This window comes from Phascolarctos cinereus, unplaced genomic scaffold, assembly GCF_003287225.1.
Source record: "Phascolarctos cinereus isolate Bilbo 61053 unplaced genomic scaffold, phaCin_HiC Scaffold_5;HRSCAF=322, whole genome shotgun sequence".
In the NCBI taxonomy this organism is placed as follows: domain Eukaryota; kingdom Metazoa; phylum Chordata; class Mammalia; order Diprotodontia; family Phascolarctidae; genus Phascolarctos; species Phascolarctos cinereus.
Window position 1 is genome coordinate 320,769,183 of NW_027555958.1, and position 18,991 is coordinate 320,788,173.

Here is an 18,991-nt window from a genome sequence, read left to right on the forward strand (position 1 = left end):
GTCTGAGTCTTTGTGACCCTGTTTGAAGTTTTCTTGGCAAAGATACTGGAGTGGTTTGCCATTTCCTTCTTCAATATATGATATTATATACATACACACACACACACACACACATACACACACAGATAGATGGATATAGATATATGTATCCATAATGATATCAGTCAGAAAATGAAACCTATTATATTCCATAGGTATATATACATATGCATACATATATATGTGTGTGAGAGAATATAAATTAAGAGGAACTAGACCTTACTTAATGTCACAATGCGATGGATTTAAAAGAATTATTTAGTTTCCAGACTCCTTAGAACAAAGGAAGTCCTTAGGGAAAGGCCTGGAGCCTATATAAAAAGCATGTAGCATACTAAGTATTCTAAAGAGAAAAAGAAAGTTGTTTTTCTCCTTTTGGAAATGTTGCATCCTAACTTCAACTCTTTAAGCCATCCACAATTCTAGGTTTCTATAATGTCATGTTAGAAAAGGAAGAATGCTCTGTTTCAAGATTTGGGATTGGTTTCAAAAAAGCTCACGACTACTTTCCCTATGAAGGTCAATGACCTCATTGTTCTTCTCATTGTTCCTCTGAAGGTTACCTCTGCCTCCTCCATTCCTTCACCATTCTTTGCCTCTACTGAAGTTTCAAGAACCAGAAAATGGCAGAAGTTGCAATGTTCCCTAGTCCCTGAGATTTGTCTACTATTAGCTTCCATCACCTTACTCTCTAAGGACTTAACCCCTATAATGGAACCCGTGTTTTCCCCCTACTCATTGAAATTTAATGATTCATGTTGTGATGGGGCCATGTAGTCCTAGACATAGCTTCTCATACCTTCTTCCTCTATTCCCCATCTCACACCGCATGTGATGCCAAACACATGCTGTAGGGGACACATGACATAGCAGACAGCTACATCTTTACCTACATAGTTATCCATACAGTACCTCACCCCTAAACTCAGGTATTTGGGGGATGTAAACAGTTGATCTTGCATCTGAGTAGACAAGGCGATTATAATAAATAGCTAAAATGTGTGTAACACTTCCGGGTTTGAAAAGTACTCTACAAATGTTATGGCACTTGGTCCTTATAACAACCCTTTTCGGTAGGAGTTATTATTATCCTTATTTTACAGACAAGGAAACAGGACAGGAAAAATTAAATGGTTTGTCAGAATCATACAGATACTAAATGTTTAAGGCGGGATTCAAACTCAGGTCTTCTTGGCTCCAAGTCCAGCCCTTTGTCCACCACAGTTTACTCAACTTACAAACACAGGGTCAGAAAAGATGTTGGTAGTTATAGCTATGGTTCCGGTCCCTCTGAGTACTAAGATAGTCTTTTTTTAAATGGTATTTTATTTTTTCCAATTGCATGTAAGACAATTTTTAACATTCATTTAAAAATTTTTTTGAGTGCCAGGTATTCTCCCTCCTCTCTTCACTTTCCCTTTCCTAAGGTGGTAAGCAATTTGATATAGGTTATATATGTGCAAGCATGTAAAACATATTTTCATATTAGTCATGTTGTAAAAGAAGAAACAGGCCAAAAGGAAAAAAAAGCCCACAAGAACAATAAAGTGAAAATAATATGCTTCAGTCTGTATTCAGACTCTATCAGTACTTTCTTTGGATATGGATAGCATTTTTTCATCATGAGTCCTATGGAATTGTTAGACAGTCTTTTACCTCTTTTTGCCCTCACAGAGATACCACACAGGTGATAGCAAATGTAGCACTCATGGAGTGGAGCATTTGCCAGGTCTGAAAAGGTGGTGAGCTTTCTCCATGGGTGCTTTTTATATGCTAATGTGAATAGGAAGTACTATGTCACTAGTTCAAAGCCTAAGGACTTCTCCTTGGACATCCTATCCGCCATACATGGTCTACTCAGACCCAAGTAATCTGCACAGGCCTGGATGTGGCCTACTGCACATGCGCAAGCAAGCATAGGCCACAGAGAATCAAGGGTGTCAGTTAACTAACATTTATTAAACACCGACTATGTGCCAGGCACTATGCCAAGCCCTAAGAATACAAAGAAAGACAATAAAATAAAATTAGATGAAAAGTCTTCAAGGACTTTTCTCAAATGGAAACATTGCTCTAATCTGGAATTGTTTCTGGAATCCATTCTAGAATAAGTGATGAGTTATAGGACTGGAGTTAAAGGGCTTAGACACAACACCTAGCAAACTAGCCTTGCACATAGTAGGCACTCAGCCATTTTTGGGAATTGGTTGCTTACTAAAGTCTGTTAAATCCCATAGGAGAGAGAATGTGACTTCTGGAATTCTACATGTTTGGGTGTAGGGAGTGGAAGAACATGGGGAATGGGAGAACTTTGTAATCCCCAACCAGGTTGTAACCTCCTAGGACTTCCAGGAATGGAGGAAACTCATGTAAGATGAAGAAGGACGAGGGAAACAATAGTGTCTTCCTATTCCAGAAGTCTCAGCACTGAGCTCAGACACACCCAGGTGCGCACAGGGAGGGAACCAGCCAATGGAATGTAAGTCCTTGTCATCAGCACTTCAGTTACCACCCTTGTGAGAGGAGCAGATGCCAATAAATTGTCTCATGGTCCAAGTCAGACTCTGTAACTCTATAAATCAGCTCCCAGGACAAGGCTCCTCAGCCAGAGTGATCATAATACCATCAAGGAAGGTAAGTCTTTGAGACTGGACAAGTGGTTTGGGTTAGGGCTGGAGGGATAGATACAGGTGACAAGGAGTCAGAGCAGACAAACTGTTGGGAGCCACGAGGATAGAGAAAGAAAGAAGAACAAGAAGATTACCCGTTGGGGGCTGGGGAGAAGAGGGCAGTGTAGAAGAGCACGATGGAAGGTGTGCATATGTGTGGAAGGATCTGTGATCCGTGTGTAAAACCAAGGAGGTCTTGGGCAAGGCAGTGATGGATTGATTGATTTAATTTATATTGGAAAATAAATAGTCCCTCCACTAAAATCTTCCACTGAAGTTTCATACTGGTGGTAGAGGTAATCCTGGATGATAATAGTTTGTGCCAGGTCAGAATAAGACAGGAATGCTATCAAATTAGGACAGCCGTAAGCAAGCTGCCTTGTGACAGATTGTCTCTTGTTTGAGAAGTGGGTGTGTTAAGTTTGGAGAGACTCATTACCAGACTGGGCCATGGGATTATAGCCATTGACCACAACGGCTATTGAAAATTATCTACCTGATGGTAGAGGGGTTGCTCACTGCCTGAGTGGAAGATACCTCTGTACTCATGAAATCATAGGTCTTCTTGGAGTATTGCGGTGAACCGACCAGTGTGCCATCTCTCTCCGGGAAAATGACTTTTTTTCCAGGAAGGACTTGGGCGCCTGGCAAGAGTTTCAGAAATTAGAGAAAAGTGGGGGGAGGATTTGGCAGATCAATAAGGAGAGGAGGTTTTCCCAGAGTCTCTAAAAGAAATGATTGCCTTTTCTGCCTCTGTGTGACTTTTTTTATTTGTTTGTTTTCGGGAGATGGTTTGAGGTAGGCCAGGCTAGGGTAGGCCAGAGAGGTCTACATGGATTTAGACCTGGGATGTTTGCCTGTGTAGAAGTGTATCCATTATATTTATAAGGCCAAGGAGAAATTTAATAATGGGTATATGTCTGGCTTATACATCAAGGCCCAGTCCATGCTTGCTTTTTATTGTCTTAGCTTCATCCCATGGGTGGGTCTAAGGCAAAAAAAAAAAAAAGAGAGAGAATTAAGATCAGCAACTTTTCCTTCTATTTTGGTGCAAACTGGTGATTACTGGAAGTAATAGGCAAGGAAAGAGTTATCGGCAAAGCTGGTGTATGTGGAGGATTATTCAGCCTGAGCTGGAAGGGATCTTAGAGATCATCTCAACCCTCCCCATTTTATAGATGCTGAAGCCAAGACGTAGAGGTGAACTGACTTGCCCAAGGTCATATAAGTACTAAGAGGAACAGCCAGGATTTGAACTCAGCTCCTCTGACTCCAAAGCAATTCCTCTTTCTACATTTGAATTAAATTAAATTTTTCTCTGACAAATAAAAAGGTTTGTTTAAAAACAAATCCATCACAACACAAACGTTCTGCTTGGGTGGTAACCAGCTATTTCGTGTATGGTGCCAAATAACTCTGACCAGATTCTCCACTTCTCGACGGGTGGCTTTGGCAGCATGTCAACACAGTTCGTTCATGTGTGCATGCCTCTGTGTGTGACTTCATCTCTTCATTATTTTCTTGGATGGAGGCGAATCACTCCCCATACTATACAAATTCCAAAGTGCTCCAGTTTGGGCCAGTCCCAAAGTGTTGTGTACGAAATAACTAAAAAAAAATTCCTTTTTAAATTGACTTCTGAAAATACATTCACAGTGTGAGAGGCATATGTGCAGCTCAGTGAATGACATTTGGCCTTAGGTCCCTTCTAGGAGCAGTTTTGTGAGAGGACGAGTGTCTGTGTGGATTGATCTATGTTCCTGTCTCCAACCAGTCCCCAGGAGCTGTAGTGTGGTGACCAGGGCACCAGATCTGGATCCAGACAAGTGGGGTTCAAATTTCTGCCTTGCTCTTTGGTAGTCCAACAGTCCATACGAGCCATCACTTAACCTCCCTGGCCCTTAGTTTCACCATTTGTAAGATGCAGGGTTTCAACCCTCAAGTCCCTTCCCTGGGATTCCTTCTCCTTCCCCAAACTCCCAGACTAACCTCTGCTCTCTCTGCCCACAGAGCCCTATCATCTGCAGTCAGAATCATGTGTGACCAGCAGAAGCAGTCCTGCCTGCCACCCCCAGAGTGCTGCGTGAAAGGGTCTTCTTTTTCCCCCTCCCCAGCCTTTGCCCCCATAAAAGGCCAGGCCTCTGGTGAAGTACAAACTTTTCAGACTTGCTCTGCAAAGGGTCAGGTTGTAAGCCAATCTCAAACTTCATCTACAAAAGGCCAGGCCCTGTGCCAGTCTAATATAAGTTCAGGAAAGGGTCAAGCCCCAAGTCAGTCCCAGATGTGCTATGTCCAGTGCCAGGCCCCATGCCAGGCCCAGGAATGCTATGTAGAATACCAAGTTGCACATCCTGTTCAGACCTCCTATGTACAACGCTCTCCAGTTTGCTCTACTGAGACTTACTATGTGCAGTGCCCAGCTCTGTGCCCTGTTGAGACCTATGTGCCAGTCGTGGTTCCTCAGCCAGCTCAGACTTATGTAGAATACTATCCTCAATGCCAGGCTCAGGGGTATTATAGCAGCAGTGCCCCTCAGCACCAGTCGCAGGGGTACTACACCAGCTGTACCTCTCAATGCCAGTCTCAGTGCTATAGTGGTGGTGCCCTTCAGAGCCAATACCAAGGATCCTACAGTGGCAGTTCCCCTCAAAATCAATATCAGCGATCCTACAGTAGATGTCTACCTGCACGCCCCTCTCAGCCTTCTTATCGTGGCTGTTCTCCTCCACGCCGACCTCAGCCTTCCTATGTCAGCTGCACCCTTCCGCGCATGTCTCGGCCCACCTATCGGAGCTGCTCCCCTCCACGAAGATCTCAGCCTACTTATACTTACTGTACTCCTCCACGCACTTCTCGGCCTGCCTATCGGAGCTGCTCCCCTCCACGCACATCTCGGCCCACCTATCGGAGCTGCTCCCCTCCGCTAAGATCTCAGCCTGCTTATACTTACTGTACTCCTCCACGCACTTCTCGGCCTGCCTATCGGAGCTGCTCCCCTCCACGCACATCTCGGCCCACCTATCGGAGCTGCTCCCCTCCACGCAGATCTCAGCCCACCTATACTTACTGTACTCCTCCACGCCAATCTCAGCCTTGCTATAGTAGTTGCCCTCCTAGGCGTCCAGCTTCAGGGTCTTCCCAGAGATGTGGTCCCAAATACCGGGTAGAAATTTCCTCTCCCAACTGTCCTGCTCAGGTCCCCCCAAGGAGGCGGCCTGTTCAGATTCCCCCCATCAGACGCACTTGCCAGGGTTCTAGCACACAATATTCTGGTAGCACTCCCTGCCCACAGCCATTTCCAGAGCCACGTCCACTCCAAGATTCATGTTCACCCCCAGAACGACGGCTGAGACCATGCCCACTCCCAGCTCCACGCTCATGCTGGCAACCTTGCCCTGAACCATGTTCTGCACTCCAGCCTGAGCCGTGTCCTGCACCACGGCCTGAGCCGTGTCCTGAACCAAGGCCCTGTTTAGAGCCCTATTCAGAACCTTGCCCTCATCCAGAGCCACCACATACGGAACCGCGTGGCCCTAGCAGTCCTTGCAACTGCCCCAAACCATGCCCCTGCCCACCTTCTTGTCCTTGTTCTCCTGGTTGCCATGAATCTGAGCCTCATCACCTAGATATTGAACCACCACCCTGTGGCCCTGCTGGATACAATGAGGAAGAGGTCTTTAGTTCTGGATGCTCAGAGCCACGAGATATGGGTGGCTGTGGTACCAAAGGTGGAGCCTTCTCTGAAGTGAAAGGCTTCTATTTCTAAAAAGCCTAATAAGAGAGTATATTCTTCTTTTCACTCTGTAGTCAAATACGCTTCTGTTTGAAGCTCTCCTGCTCAAAAATTTTCAGACTCTCAGCAGCTTACAGAATAAATTCTAAGTTTTCTTATTTGATATTCAAGATCCCTCACCATACAGTCATAACCTATCTGTATGTCTCTCCTCTTTCCTCTCTCCTCTCTCTCCTTCTTTCTCTCTCCCCCTTTCCCTCCCCCTCTTCTCTCTCTCTCTCCCTGTCTCTCACACTCCCCCCTTCCTCTCTCTGTCCCTGTCTCCTCTCCTCTCTCTCTCTCTGTCTCCCTCCTCCTCTCTCTCCTTATCTTCCTCTCTCCCCCCTCTCTTTCCCACTCCACCCTTTCCTTTCTCTCTCTCCCTCCCTCCTTCTTTCCTCTCTCTGTTTTCCTCCTCCTCTCTCTCCCTCCCTCCTTCCCTCTCTCTGTCTCTGTCTCTCTCCCTCTCTCCCCTTTTCCCCCTCCCTCTTTCTCTCCCTCTCCCCCGCCTCCCTCTAGGCTTATCTCTAGTTAACTATCAAACTCATTTTGCATTTTCTCACCTTTACTATACCTGCTCAACACCATTCCCTTCTGGTCCAGTGAAGCCCTACCCATTCCTTCAAGGCGTGGCTCAAGATCCCTCCTCCATAAACAAAATTCCAGCTTATTTTGATAGCTCTGCTCTAAACACCCAGTACTTCTGGGATTTATGTCCAGTCTCCCCCCAAAGTTTAGAAAACCCTGAGATCAGGAGTTGTGTCTTAGCCGTCTTGGTATCCTTTCAGAGCATCACGCCTTGAATGTAGTAAGTGACTAATTATTATTTGTTGATTGACTGATCCATCCAAGCTCTCCCAGGCTCCATCACTCTTATACCTTGCTGGTGGTTGACTGCTTGGTTCTCCCTCTGTTTGCACTCTCCTCACTGAATTCTGTCCCAAGAGATGGGATTGACAGCAAACTTGCAATAATAAAGATGAGAGGTTAAAGACATGCATTGTCTATTTCTTTCTTTCTTTAATCTTGAGCCACTCTGTGATTTCAACAAATGAACTTTAAGAACAAAAGAATTTCTTTTTCTTTTCAAAAGGATACTTGGGAATCTTTTAGAGTCTATTTGGCCTGTTTATGTTCTCTACAAGCTTCCTTTCTATACGGTGGTCTGTGGCATGGAGATGCTGTGGCCAGGGTTGGTCACCCAGAGATTCCACATCCCCACCCTCTGTGCTCAATCAATTCCTGGTGATGGATGAAATACATGCCTTGGGCAGAGAATACTTGCTCAGAGAACAGTGGGGTAGGATATGCCCAAGCATCAGAGGATTAGGGAGTGTCTTGTACTCTTTTTTTGAGGGTATGGCTACAGGAAACCATGTTCAAAAGTCAGATCTTCATTCCAAAGCTGAAATAGGGCTAACTATGGGGCCTTAAGCATATTCCAGATAGAAGGGACCTTAGAATACAGAATGTTAGTACCTAGAAATCACAGCAACAGAGGGATCATCTTAACCTTTTTTTTTTTAAAGGTTAAGGACCCACTTCTCAAAATGTTTTTATATGCATAAAATGAAATATGTAGGATTAGGAAGAAAACTAGTTATATTGAAATACAGTTATCAAAATATTTTTAAAATAACAAATTGACAGAGCTCCTGAAATCTCCTCCTCCTCCTCCTCCTCCTTCTCCTTCCTTCTCCTTCTCTTTCTCCTTCTCCTTCTCCTCCTCCTCCTCCTCCTCCTCAGGGTTAAGTGACTTGCCCAGGGTCACACAGTTAGTAGGTGTCTGAGGCTGGATTTTTTTTCCTCTGTGAAACCACATATTTCTTTATTGTTTTACAATTTATAAAATACTTTTACGTGAATTACTTAATTTGATTCTTATGTAACAGCCGAAGCAGGTGTTTCTCCTGTGGTTTTTTTTTTTATTACCTGGTGTTTATTTTTAAAAATATTTATTTTTTTAATTTATGGAATAAGACAAGCATTTTCATAACATGGTACAATAAAAAAGATGACTGCATATGAAACCACAGATCCACTATATACAACTTGCTATTCCTTTTAAATATACAATTCTTTTTAAATGCACATACCTTTTAAATACACAACAAAGTTATCATGTAAATTTCCTTTTTCCCTTTTTTTCCCCTTCCCTCTACCATCCCTAGAGATGGCTGCCATTAGACACAAATAGGTATATACACACACACACATGCATAAAAAATATATATATGTAAAATTATTCTATACATACTTCTAGTTGTCTAAGGCTGAATTTGAATTCAGGTCCTCCTGATTACAGAGCCAGTGCTCTATCTACCGCACTACCTAGCTGCCCCTGAGTGTATGACCCAGTGCATATTCTAATACACCACAACACCTTTTAGTTTTATGTTTGGCCCTTTCCTCTTTCTCCTGTCTAAGGCTAACCTCTCTTCCTATGCCCTTGACCCCAATCTTGCCCTCCTCTTCTAAGACCTTAGTTCTTCAATTACCTTTTCTTTCTCTAAAATGTTTCTCTACAGACATGGTCACGTCTCTTCAGGCTAAAGGGGAAAAAATCATTTATCCCTGCCATCCACTCAATCTGCTCTTTCCTTGTACTGCAAAATTTCTCATACTTGCTTCTTCTACTTCCTCGTTAAACATTTGTTCTTCAAGCCCCTGTGATCTGACTTCAGAAGCTGCTACTAGGTTGAAATTCTCCTCTGATCTCTATGACATCATGATCCTCTGACTTTTTCCTACTTGAGGGAGTGTCTCTTCCCCTAGTTTTCTGTCTCTGAAATGTCTCTTGTATCTCTTATTTCCCTTTCTTGCCCACCGCCTCACGTAACTTAAGACCTAGGATATGACAATAGAATACTAATGGATCTCCCCACCTCATCTCTCCTCTCACTGGTCCTTCCTAAAGTGACTGTCACATGAATTTTCTTTATTCCCAGTTCTGATCATGTGACTCCCCCACTCATGGCACAATCCCTTCATTGGCTCCTCATTGCCTGCCAGATAAAATCTAAATATGGCCTTGTGAACCCATGGACCATAGCATGCCAATACTGTCTATGAAGCTTTCTTCAGAAAGATGCTGGAGTGGTTTTCCATTTCCTTCTCCAGTAGATTCAGGCAAACAGAGGTTAAGTGATTTGCCCATGGTCACACAGCTAGTGAGTGCCTAAGGCTGGATTTGAACTCAGGTTTTCCTGACTCCAGGTCCAGTGCTCTATCCACTGAGCTATCTGGCTCCCTCATTTATTTTCTACTTCAACTAAATTGGCTTAGTTAGGTGGCACAGTAGATAGAGCACTGGCCTTGAAGTCAAGAGGACCTGAGTTCAAATCCAGCCTCAGACCAAACACTTGACACTTACTAGCTGTGTGACCCTAGGCAAGCCACTTAACCCCAATTTCTTAAAAATAAATAAATAAATAGGCTTAGTCACTGTTCTCCAAACATACTCTGTGTTTTCCTCTCTCTTTTCGTTTGCTTATGCTGTCCATTCCATCTGAAATTCATTTTTCTGTTTCTTCATGGGTAAAAAAGTTTCAAGGCTCAGCTCAAATACAATATTCTCCATGAAGCTCTCCCTAATCCCCCCAGTCAGATGTGATCACTCACTCTTCTAAACCTCAACGTATTTTATTTGTACATCTATTATGACACTTTTTATATCCTTTCTTCTACTATATTTACTTCTACTCATCTTATTCTCATTAATATATTGTAAGAACCTTGAGGACAATTAGGTAACAAGCAGTCAGTCAATTAGCATTTATTAAATTCTCTGAAGATACAAAGAAAGGCAAAGAAAAAGATACAAAGACACAATAAAGATACAAAGAAAGCTCTACTCTCAAGGAGCTCACATTCTAATGGGAAGAAAAATGTGCAAATAACTATGTACATACTATTCACAGACACATACACTCATATATAATATAATGTAAAATAAATATAAATATAAAGGTACTAGCAGCTGAGGAGACCAGGAAAGGTCTCCTGCAGAAGGTGGGATTTGAGCTGAGTCTTGAAGGAGCCTGGGAAACCAGAAGGCAGAGATGAGGAGAAAGAGCATTTTAGGTATGAGACGTTGAGTGAAATGGCATTCAGTTGGGAGATGGTGTGTGAAATCATTCTGTTGGGTTTGGGGAGCCCAGACTGTTACCTGCTGGTTCAGAGTCCTCCCAAGGAAGAGAGCCAATGAAGGGGGCTAGATAGGTGGGCAGGTGGGAGCATAGTATTTTTTAAATTAAATTTTTTTTAATTAACAGAAACTTATTTCCTTTCCTTCCCACTCCCCACCCTAAAAGGAAAAAGAGAAAAAAAAAAGAAATTTCTTGTAATAACTATTCATAGTCAAGCACAACAAATTATCTTATTCACTGTACTCAAAAAAACATATGTCTCACCCTGGACCCTGAATCCATCACCTCTCTGTCAGGAGGTGGATAGCATGTTTCATAATTGGTCCTATGGAATCATGTGTCATCATTGCATTGATCAGAGTTCTTATCACTTTTCAAGCTGTTTGTTTTTACAGTGTTGTTGTTATTATGTTCTTCTGGTTCTGTTCATTTCATTTTTTTTTTTTTTTTGGCTAAGCAATGGGGCTAAGTGACGTGCCCAGGATCACACAGCTAGTAAGTGTTATGTGTCTGAGATCAGATTTGAACTCAGGTTCTCCTGACTTCAGGGCCGGTGCTCTATCCACTGTGCCACCTAGCTGCCCCTTGGAAATAGGTTTTACACGACTTTACATGTATAATCAATATCAAATTGCTTGCATTTTCAAGGAGAGGGGAAGGGTGGGAGGGAGGGAGAGAATTTGAAGTCAAAATTTTAAAAAGTGTATGTTAACAATTTTTAAGTGTAATTGGGAAATATTTAACAAAGTAAATAAAATATATTTTAAAAACGAGAACAGGTTATCCCAGACTAACTTCTTTCTTTAACAAGGTTACACAATTGGTGGATCAGGAAGTTGTGCAAAGTTTTTGATAAAAAATCTAATACCGTGTTTCAAGAAAAGATGGAGACATATGGACTAGTAGATAATGCAATCAGGTGGATTTTGAAACAGCTGGCTGGACTCAAAGAACAATTGTTAAATGGTTCAATATTGATATGAGAGGAGACGACCCAGTGGCGTGCCCCCAGAAATCTTTGGTTGGCCCTATGCTTTTGACATTTTTATCAGCAGCAGTGCATAGCTGGCATGCTCACCAAATTTGCCAATGACACCAAGGGGAGAGGGAGAGCTGACATGTGGATGACAGGTTCCAAAAAAGATCTTGAGAATTTTAGAGAAGGAGTTTCTTAATTTGAAGTCCATGAACTTAGAAAATTTTTTGATAACTTTTCCACTATAACTAGTTTCTTTTGTAGTGCTATGTATTTTATTACATGCATTTAAGCACATTCTGTGAAATGGGCTGTTAGACTCTACCATATTGCCAAAGGGGCAAAAAAAAAAGATTAAGAACAACTAGTGTAGAGAATTAGGATGAATCTAATAATGATACCAACAAGAAGAAATTCAATAGGGATAAATTTAAATGTAAGGTGTGTGTGTGTGTATTCTTGAGTCCTGGGTTACATAGAATCTTATACTTGTATTAAAAGAATTGACTTTTTAAGTACAGGATAGGAGAGACGTGATTGGATAGCCATTTGCCTGAAAAAAAACCCGGACAAAAATCTTGGCGTGAGTCAGCCAAGTGATGTGACAGTGATAAATGCTAATTTTCTAAAAGAGTATTGTTTCCCTGAATAGGGTGGTGATAATCTAGCTTGACCACTAGGTGGTGCCATAGTTCAGAGAGTGTCGGGCCTGAAGTCAAGCCGACTCATCTTCCTGAGTTCAAATCTGGCCTCAGACAGTTACTAGCTGTGTGAACCTGGGCAGGTCACTTAACCTGGTTTGCCTCACTTTCTTCATCTGTAAAATGATCTGGAGGAGGAAATGGCAAACCACTCCAGTATCTTTGCCAAGAAAACCCCAAATAGGGTCATGAAAAGGCTCACATAACTGAACACCAACATAGTTTTTCTAGTAAGTATCTGAGGCTTACTTTGACTACCGGTCCAGTGTTCATCTGCTGTGTCACCTACTTTCCTGAAAAAGAGTCAGTGTAGACTTCATAGCTATCTTCATGTATTTGAGCAAATGTCCTAGACAATAGGTATCGTCTTTGGTTTCTTTGGTTCCAGTCAAGGCCAGGAACGATTGGTAGCAGGTGCAAAGGCCTGATGTGAAGATAAACATCCTGATGATCAGAGCTCTCCAAAAGTGGAGTGGACAGCTCCAACAGTTGGTAGATTGTCTCTCCTGGGAGGTCTTCAGGCACAGACTGTGAAGGGTTGAGATTAAATTATCTTTAAGGGCTTTACTTGCTCTATATTTTTTTGATCCAAGCCATCACCCCCAATTTGTAGATGAGGCTATAAACTCATGCTTACAGCAGTGGAATGACTTGCCTAAAATGACAGCCTTGTCATGCTGCTAATAAATATTCTGTTCAGTTGTTTTCAGTTGTGCTCAACTCTTTATGACCCCGTTTGGGGTTTTCCTGGCAAAGATATTGGAGTGGTTTGCCATCTTTTCTAGCTTATTTGACAGATGAGAAACTGAGGCAAACAGTGACTCGCCCAGGGTCACACAGCTAGTAAGTTTCTGAGACCAGATTTGAATTCACAAAGATAAATCTTCCTGACTTCAGGCCAGGTATTCTATCCACTGCACCACTTAGCTGCCCTGATAATAGGTATAAACCTAGCCTCCTAGGTTCAGTGCCTCTTACCCCTCTTTCTGGCTAAAAGACCAGCAGTACGTCTACTCCGCCACAATCAGCTCAGACAAATAATACATCTTAATAGGTGGGTGGGCTTACCTGGCTGGGTGTGAGGGAGTCCTGTTTTCCCCATTAAGACTGAAAGCTCACCAAATGGTGAGAGGGAGGTACTTTTATTAGTTCTACCTCTTCTGACCACTGGGGTGTGGTTCTGTCTATGACTTACTTTTCTATTCCGGCAGTTGAATTTGAAAATCTGACTATTATCTAAATACTGAGAGGAGAAAAATCTAAATCCTGAAGTTTTTCCAATGGAATAAATTGACATGCGAGTCAAAAGTCAAGTCAACAAGCACTTAGTTTTTGTTCTTCAGTCATTTTAGTCATATCCAACTCTTCATGATCACCTCACTGCCCACAAGCATTTATTACGTGCCAGCACTGTGCTAAGCACTAAAGATACAAAGAAAGGTAAAAGTAGTCCCTGCCCTCAAGGAGCTTGCAGTCTTATGATGAAGACAACGTGCAAACTACCATGTACAAACAAGATATAGACAGGATAAATTGGAGATACTCTCAGAGGGAAGCCATAAGCAAATGATGCATAAGAGAACAGATCAGTTAAGAAGATACACTGGTGATGGATAAGCAAATTGGCGGTGGCTAAGGGACACTTTTTGCAATGTGATGTGACACACTGAACGTCATGCATACCTATGATCGTGGTTCAGAGGCCAGAAAGGGAGGAGGGAATGAAGCACCCATTCTTTTTACCACTCCCAAGACACAGTTGGCTGTATACATTTCTACCTTAAGTTGGGACATTTAGAGGTTTATCAAGAATTCAGATTGAGATGGCTGGATCCAAAGTGGGTCAAATGGCCCTCTCCCCTTCCCTGGTCCACGTCCATGTCCATGTCAGTTCTCAACCAGTCAGCAAACGGCTCCTCTTAGCCACCCCGCTGCATTGTAAAAGAGCTTTCAGTATCTATTGAGCGCCAATGATGTTAATCAATCACCAATCACTATGTGACATGACTTAAAATAACTCACGTTTACATAATACTTCCTGAGTTTGTTTTGACCTGATTAAAGCATCTCACAAATATCTTTGTGAGTAAGATGGCCATGTGGGCAGGATGACACAGTACAGTTAGATTTACAACTCACCAAAGAGAAAGAATTGATTAATGGAACAATATTCATATTCAATTGGCTTTAAAAAAGCTTTATTAATCTCTTTCTATGTGTCAGAATACAAAGATAGAAATAAGAGTTCTTGCCCTCAGGGAATTTCCACTCAACCTGGGAGGAAGCAAATAGTAGAAATCCAAAAATTTAATCTTTTCTGCTGCCATATTATGTATATCTATATATCTATATCTATCTATCTATATCTATCTATCTATCTATATATATACACACACACACACACACACATACATATATATACCCACATACACATATGTGTGTATGTATATATGTATATATACACACATTTTATATATATGCACATATATACACGCATACATATACACACATGTGTGTGTGTGTGTGTGTGTGTGTGTGTGTGTGCGCGCAACTTAGATGAAGACATTGAAGGCAAGCTTGCCAGATGTGAAGATTACACAAAGTTGAGTGGGGAGCTTTGTAGTTCATCTTCTGGCTGGATGAGACATCTATACGTAGCAAGATAAATTAGAGGATACAAATAAAGTCCTGCCCACAAAATCTATGTAACAAATAAAATATGGGGCAGAGCAATCTCAGTGAGAGTCCTCCTGAAAAAGATTTGTTTTTTCAGTCTTAAATCCAGCTCATGGACAAGTCAAGGCATTACCCTGTGAAGTCATTGGTCCTCTTCAAAAACAGAGGATGAACAACCACGATAGTGATGTGAATCAAATAGTATGGCAGTGCCTGGTACCTATTAGGTATTTAATTAATTCTTTGTGGATTGAATGATTGGTATATAAGGTTGCAAAATACAGTACAAGCAGCAAACAAATGCCCCAGGCTGTGTTATTAGAAGTATAACATCTCAAACAAAGGAGAGGCTCATTGAGTTCTACTCTGCCCTATTCAGGACATAGTTGGTAGTATTGTATTCAATTCTCGAAGTCACAATTTAAGGGATTAACAAATTAAAATATGGCCAGAGTGGTACAAGTATTTGAAAGGCATGTAGGTTGTACAGTGGGTAGAGTGTTAGGCCTGGAGTCAGGAAGACCGGAGTTCAAATCCTGTCTCAGACACTTCCTAGCTGTGTGACTTAGGGCAAGTCACTTAGCTGCTGTTTGCTTCAATTTCTTCAACCATAAAATGGGGATAATAATAGCATCTTTCTCCCAGAGTTATTGTTAGGATCAAAATGAGATATTTGTAAAGCACGGTATCTGGCACATAGTAGACCCTTAATAAATGTTTCTTTCCTTCCTTATGTCAAAAGTGAAACTATTGATAGAACTGGAGCAAATCTCTTCCCTTTTCCCAGCATACAGCCTTTCAAATATTTGGAGATACCTGTCATCAGCCCTAAAGATTCCTCTTTTTCCGGGTAGTGAACCCCCTATTACTGGAAGTGTTCAAGCAGATATTGGATGTTGGAGATGCTTGAGGATAATTCCTACCTGGGCCTGAGAGGTTGTAATGATTTTAGAAGTCCCTTTCTAACTTCAAGATTCAGTGGATTATTTTTGGAGATCTGCTATTGTTCATTTTTGCCATAGTTTTTGTAGGGGATGGTGGGACATCAGGCATGGTCCCTACCTTCAAAGACCTTAAAATCTAATTGGGGAGACAAATGAAATAATAGAAAAAGAAAAGCAAGGAAAACCTGAAATCAGCATTGATTTGTGTAGTACAGGCACCACACCAGCAGGCTTTCCTTTTTCTGATTTTAAAGAACAGCTTTGATAATAGATGAATCTAGGTTTTAAGATTACAAGGGAACAGTGACTTACCATATGGCCATATCATTGCCATGGTGGGCTGCTCCAATAGCGTGACGGCCTTCACCTTGCTCTGAACCACAATAGGTGATTATCTTTGTGTCATTATGTTTTTCATTCACATGTGTCAACCATTACTGAGTTTGTTCTTAGAAAGACAAACAAAATTAGTCAGAATGGGAGAGTTTATTTCTCTCAAAGCTTGCAGAACATGCGCGGGGGAGCTTATTGTGTAAATGAACCCAAAGATGGACAAAGGATTTTTATACGTTCAGAGTAATTCCCTCTCACCCTTTACCCCCTTCCTAGTTCAGGATGCTTATGTCAGCCAAAATTATGGTCCCCAAATGTTCAACCATGATATGAGAAAGAAGTTTCTTAAGTGAATAGGTTGTAAATAAAATAAGTTAGGAGAATGTCAAAGTGTCCATTGAAATTATAGATCCAGGATATCTCTGTTTCTTTACCCTTAACATGACATAACACAGTGTATGTCCATGAAACACTAAGATAAGAGAAGTCCCACTATTCAAGACAGTGTCTGTTCCCAGGCATCCTGTATTTGGTGGCCATAAACAGAAGAATGCTGGTCAGCTTCAACTGATCCTGCAATTACTGATACAGGAAGGGGCATTTTGAGTTCACTCAGAGAACAAAGAAAAGTGTGTCCAGGGCACGCAAAGCATTATGGCAAATTAAGCCCAGAGTGGACTGAAATTTCTCTCTTGATTGGCCAATCCAGGTTTTAGGCCTTTCTTAGGTATTGGGGTTCAAAATGGTTTGGGGAGGAGTCTACACATATAACACACATAGCCTATAGCTCTTGAGAATCTAAATAATAATTTTGAAACTAGAGTTAGTCTAAGTACAATGAATATTTATTATATAGTTACTGTGTACATGGGAAAGGAACAAGCATTTATTAAATGCCTACTATGTGCCAGGCACTGTGCAAAGCCCTTTACAAATATTATGTCATCTGTTCACAGTATAAAGCAGGAGACAACATGCAAGCTATGTACAAACCATATAGACAGGATAAATTGGAGATAATTTCAGAGGGTTGGCATAAAAAAATACACCATTGATGTTTAAGAGAACAGATCAGTTTCCTTAGCGAGACTTTGCACCAGGGGCTGGGAATATAAAGAAAAGAAGAAAAATAATTTTTGCCCTTGAGGAGCTTACATTACTTTACTATTAATGTGAAATATAACAATCATATAAGCTGCAGAGGACAGAGAAAGCTTCTTGTTGCAGGTGTGATTAAAGCTAGGCCTTATAGGATGTGTATATGTTGTATATATGTTGTCTTTTCCTATGGAATGTAAGCTTCTTGAGGGCAAGAAGCTCATGTTAGTGTTTATAGTCCCAGGTTTTAGCAAAGTTCCTGGCATGTAGTAGGTTCTTCATAAATGCTTGCTGATTTTTAGATACTATGGAGATTTAGCTAATACTGTGTAAATAATAATAATAATAATATTAATAATAATAATAATAATAATACAATAATTCTCACTTAAAAAGCACCTTAAAATTGACAAAATCCTTTCTTCACCACAACCCTGGGAGGTAGGTAGTCTCAGAAAGATTAAGTAACTTGCTTAGATCCACATAGTAAATATCAGGGCTGGGATTCGAACCCAGATTTTTTTATTTTGAATTTTGTGCTCTGCTGTCTTCATTATATCAACTCACAAGGCACTTTGAAGAAATATCGAAATCTGTGGAGAGAACATTGTGGGGAAACATTGGACATAATAGAGAAATACTGAAAACAGAAAATCCAATATGAACAGAGGCACACTAGATGTTGTAGGGCAGGAGTTTGTAACTTTTTGTAAGTTATAGACCTCTTTGGCAGCTTGGTAAAGTGTATAGATCTCTTCTCACAAAAACATTTGTTATCTACTTTCATAATGGAATAGAATGCTAAATTTCAGTTAGAGATTACTGAAAATAAAAAAGTAATTTTCTTTTCCTATCCAAGTTTACGAACACCATGAAATCTATAAGGGTCCATGGATGCCATCTTATGAACCCCTGCTGTAGGGAGGTATTAGACTCCATGACAAGATATTAGATACTGTTGAGATTCATTAGGAGAAATAGGGGAAAGAGAAGACTAAAGTGATAGGAGGAACTGGACACGCATGAAAAAGGCAAGAATACTTACACAGCCTCTTAAGGACAAGGATGACAGCCAAGTGGTGCAGTTGATAGAGAACTGGATCTGGAGTTAGGATGACCTAACTTCAAATCAGCATCAGACACTGAGCCATACAACCCTAGGCAAGTCACTTAGCTGCTATCTCCCTTGGTTTCCTTATCTGTAAAATGGGAATAATAATAGCACCTACCTCTCAGAGTTGTTGTGAGAATCAAATGAGACATTATTTGTAAAGCATTTTGCAAAAGTTAAAATACTATATAAATGCTAGCTATTATAAAATTTGTATGTTAGTGGAATCCAAGAATAATCAGTCCACATTTCAACAGACATTCAGCATTTCTTTAGAAAGTAATTTCCTCTTAGCTCTGAGAGTTTGGTAAGTAGTATAAGAATTATCCTCATTGAACAGATGAGGAAATTATCTTCATTGAAACCCAGAAAGTTAAAATCAAAGACCACATGGTATAGTGAATTGAATGTTGGACATGGAGTCAGTAAGACCTGAGTTAGAAATCCTGCTTCAGAAAATTACTATGCGATCCTTGCTACTGACTTAGTTTCTTTCACCTGCAGTTTCCTCTTCTGTAAAATGG

The 18,991-nt window shown here is 41.2% G+C and overlaps 1 protein-coding gene across 1 annotated transcript; it reads left to right on the plus strand.

The window, feature by feature from the left end:
• Positions 1-2,529: 2,529 nt before the first annotated feature.
• Positions 2,530-7,476, plus strand: KPRP (keratinocyte proline rich protein). Its single transcript, XM_020991445.2, has 2 exons — positions 2,530-2,673; positions 4,719-7,476. Exon 2 carries the CDS (start codon positions 4,744-4,746, stop codon positions 6,472-6,474), a length of 1,731 nt encoding a protein of 576 aa, XP_020847104.1. The 5' UTR covers positions 2,530-2,673; positions 4,719-4,743; the 3' UTR covers positions 6,475-7,476.
• The last annotated feature ends 11,515 nt before the right edge of the window (positions 7,477-18,991 follow it).

Coding starts and splice junctions, on each gene's coding strand:
- KPRP (XM_020991445.2), top strand. CDS start 4,744: ATGTGTGACCAGCAGAAGCAGTCCTGCCTGCCACCCCCAGAGTGCTGC.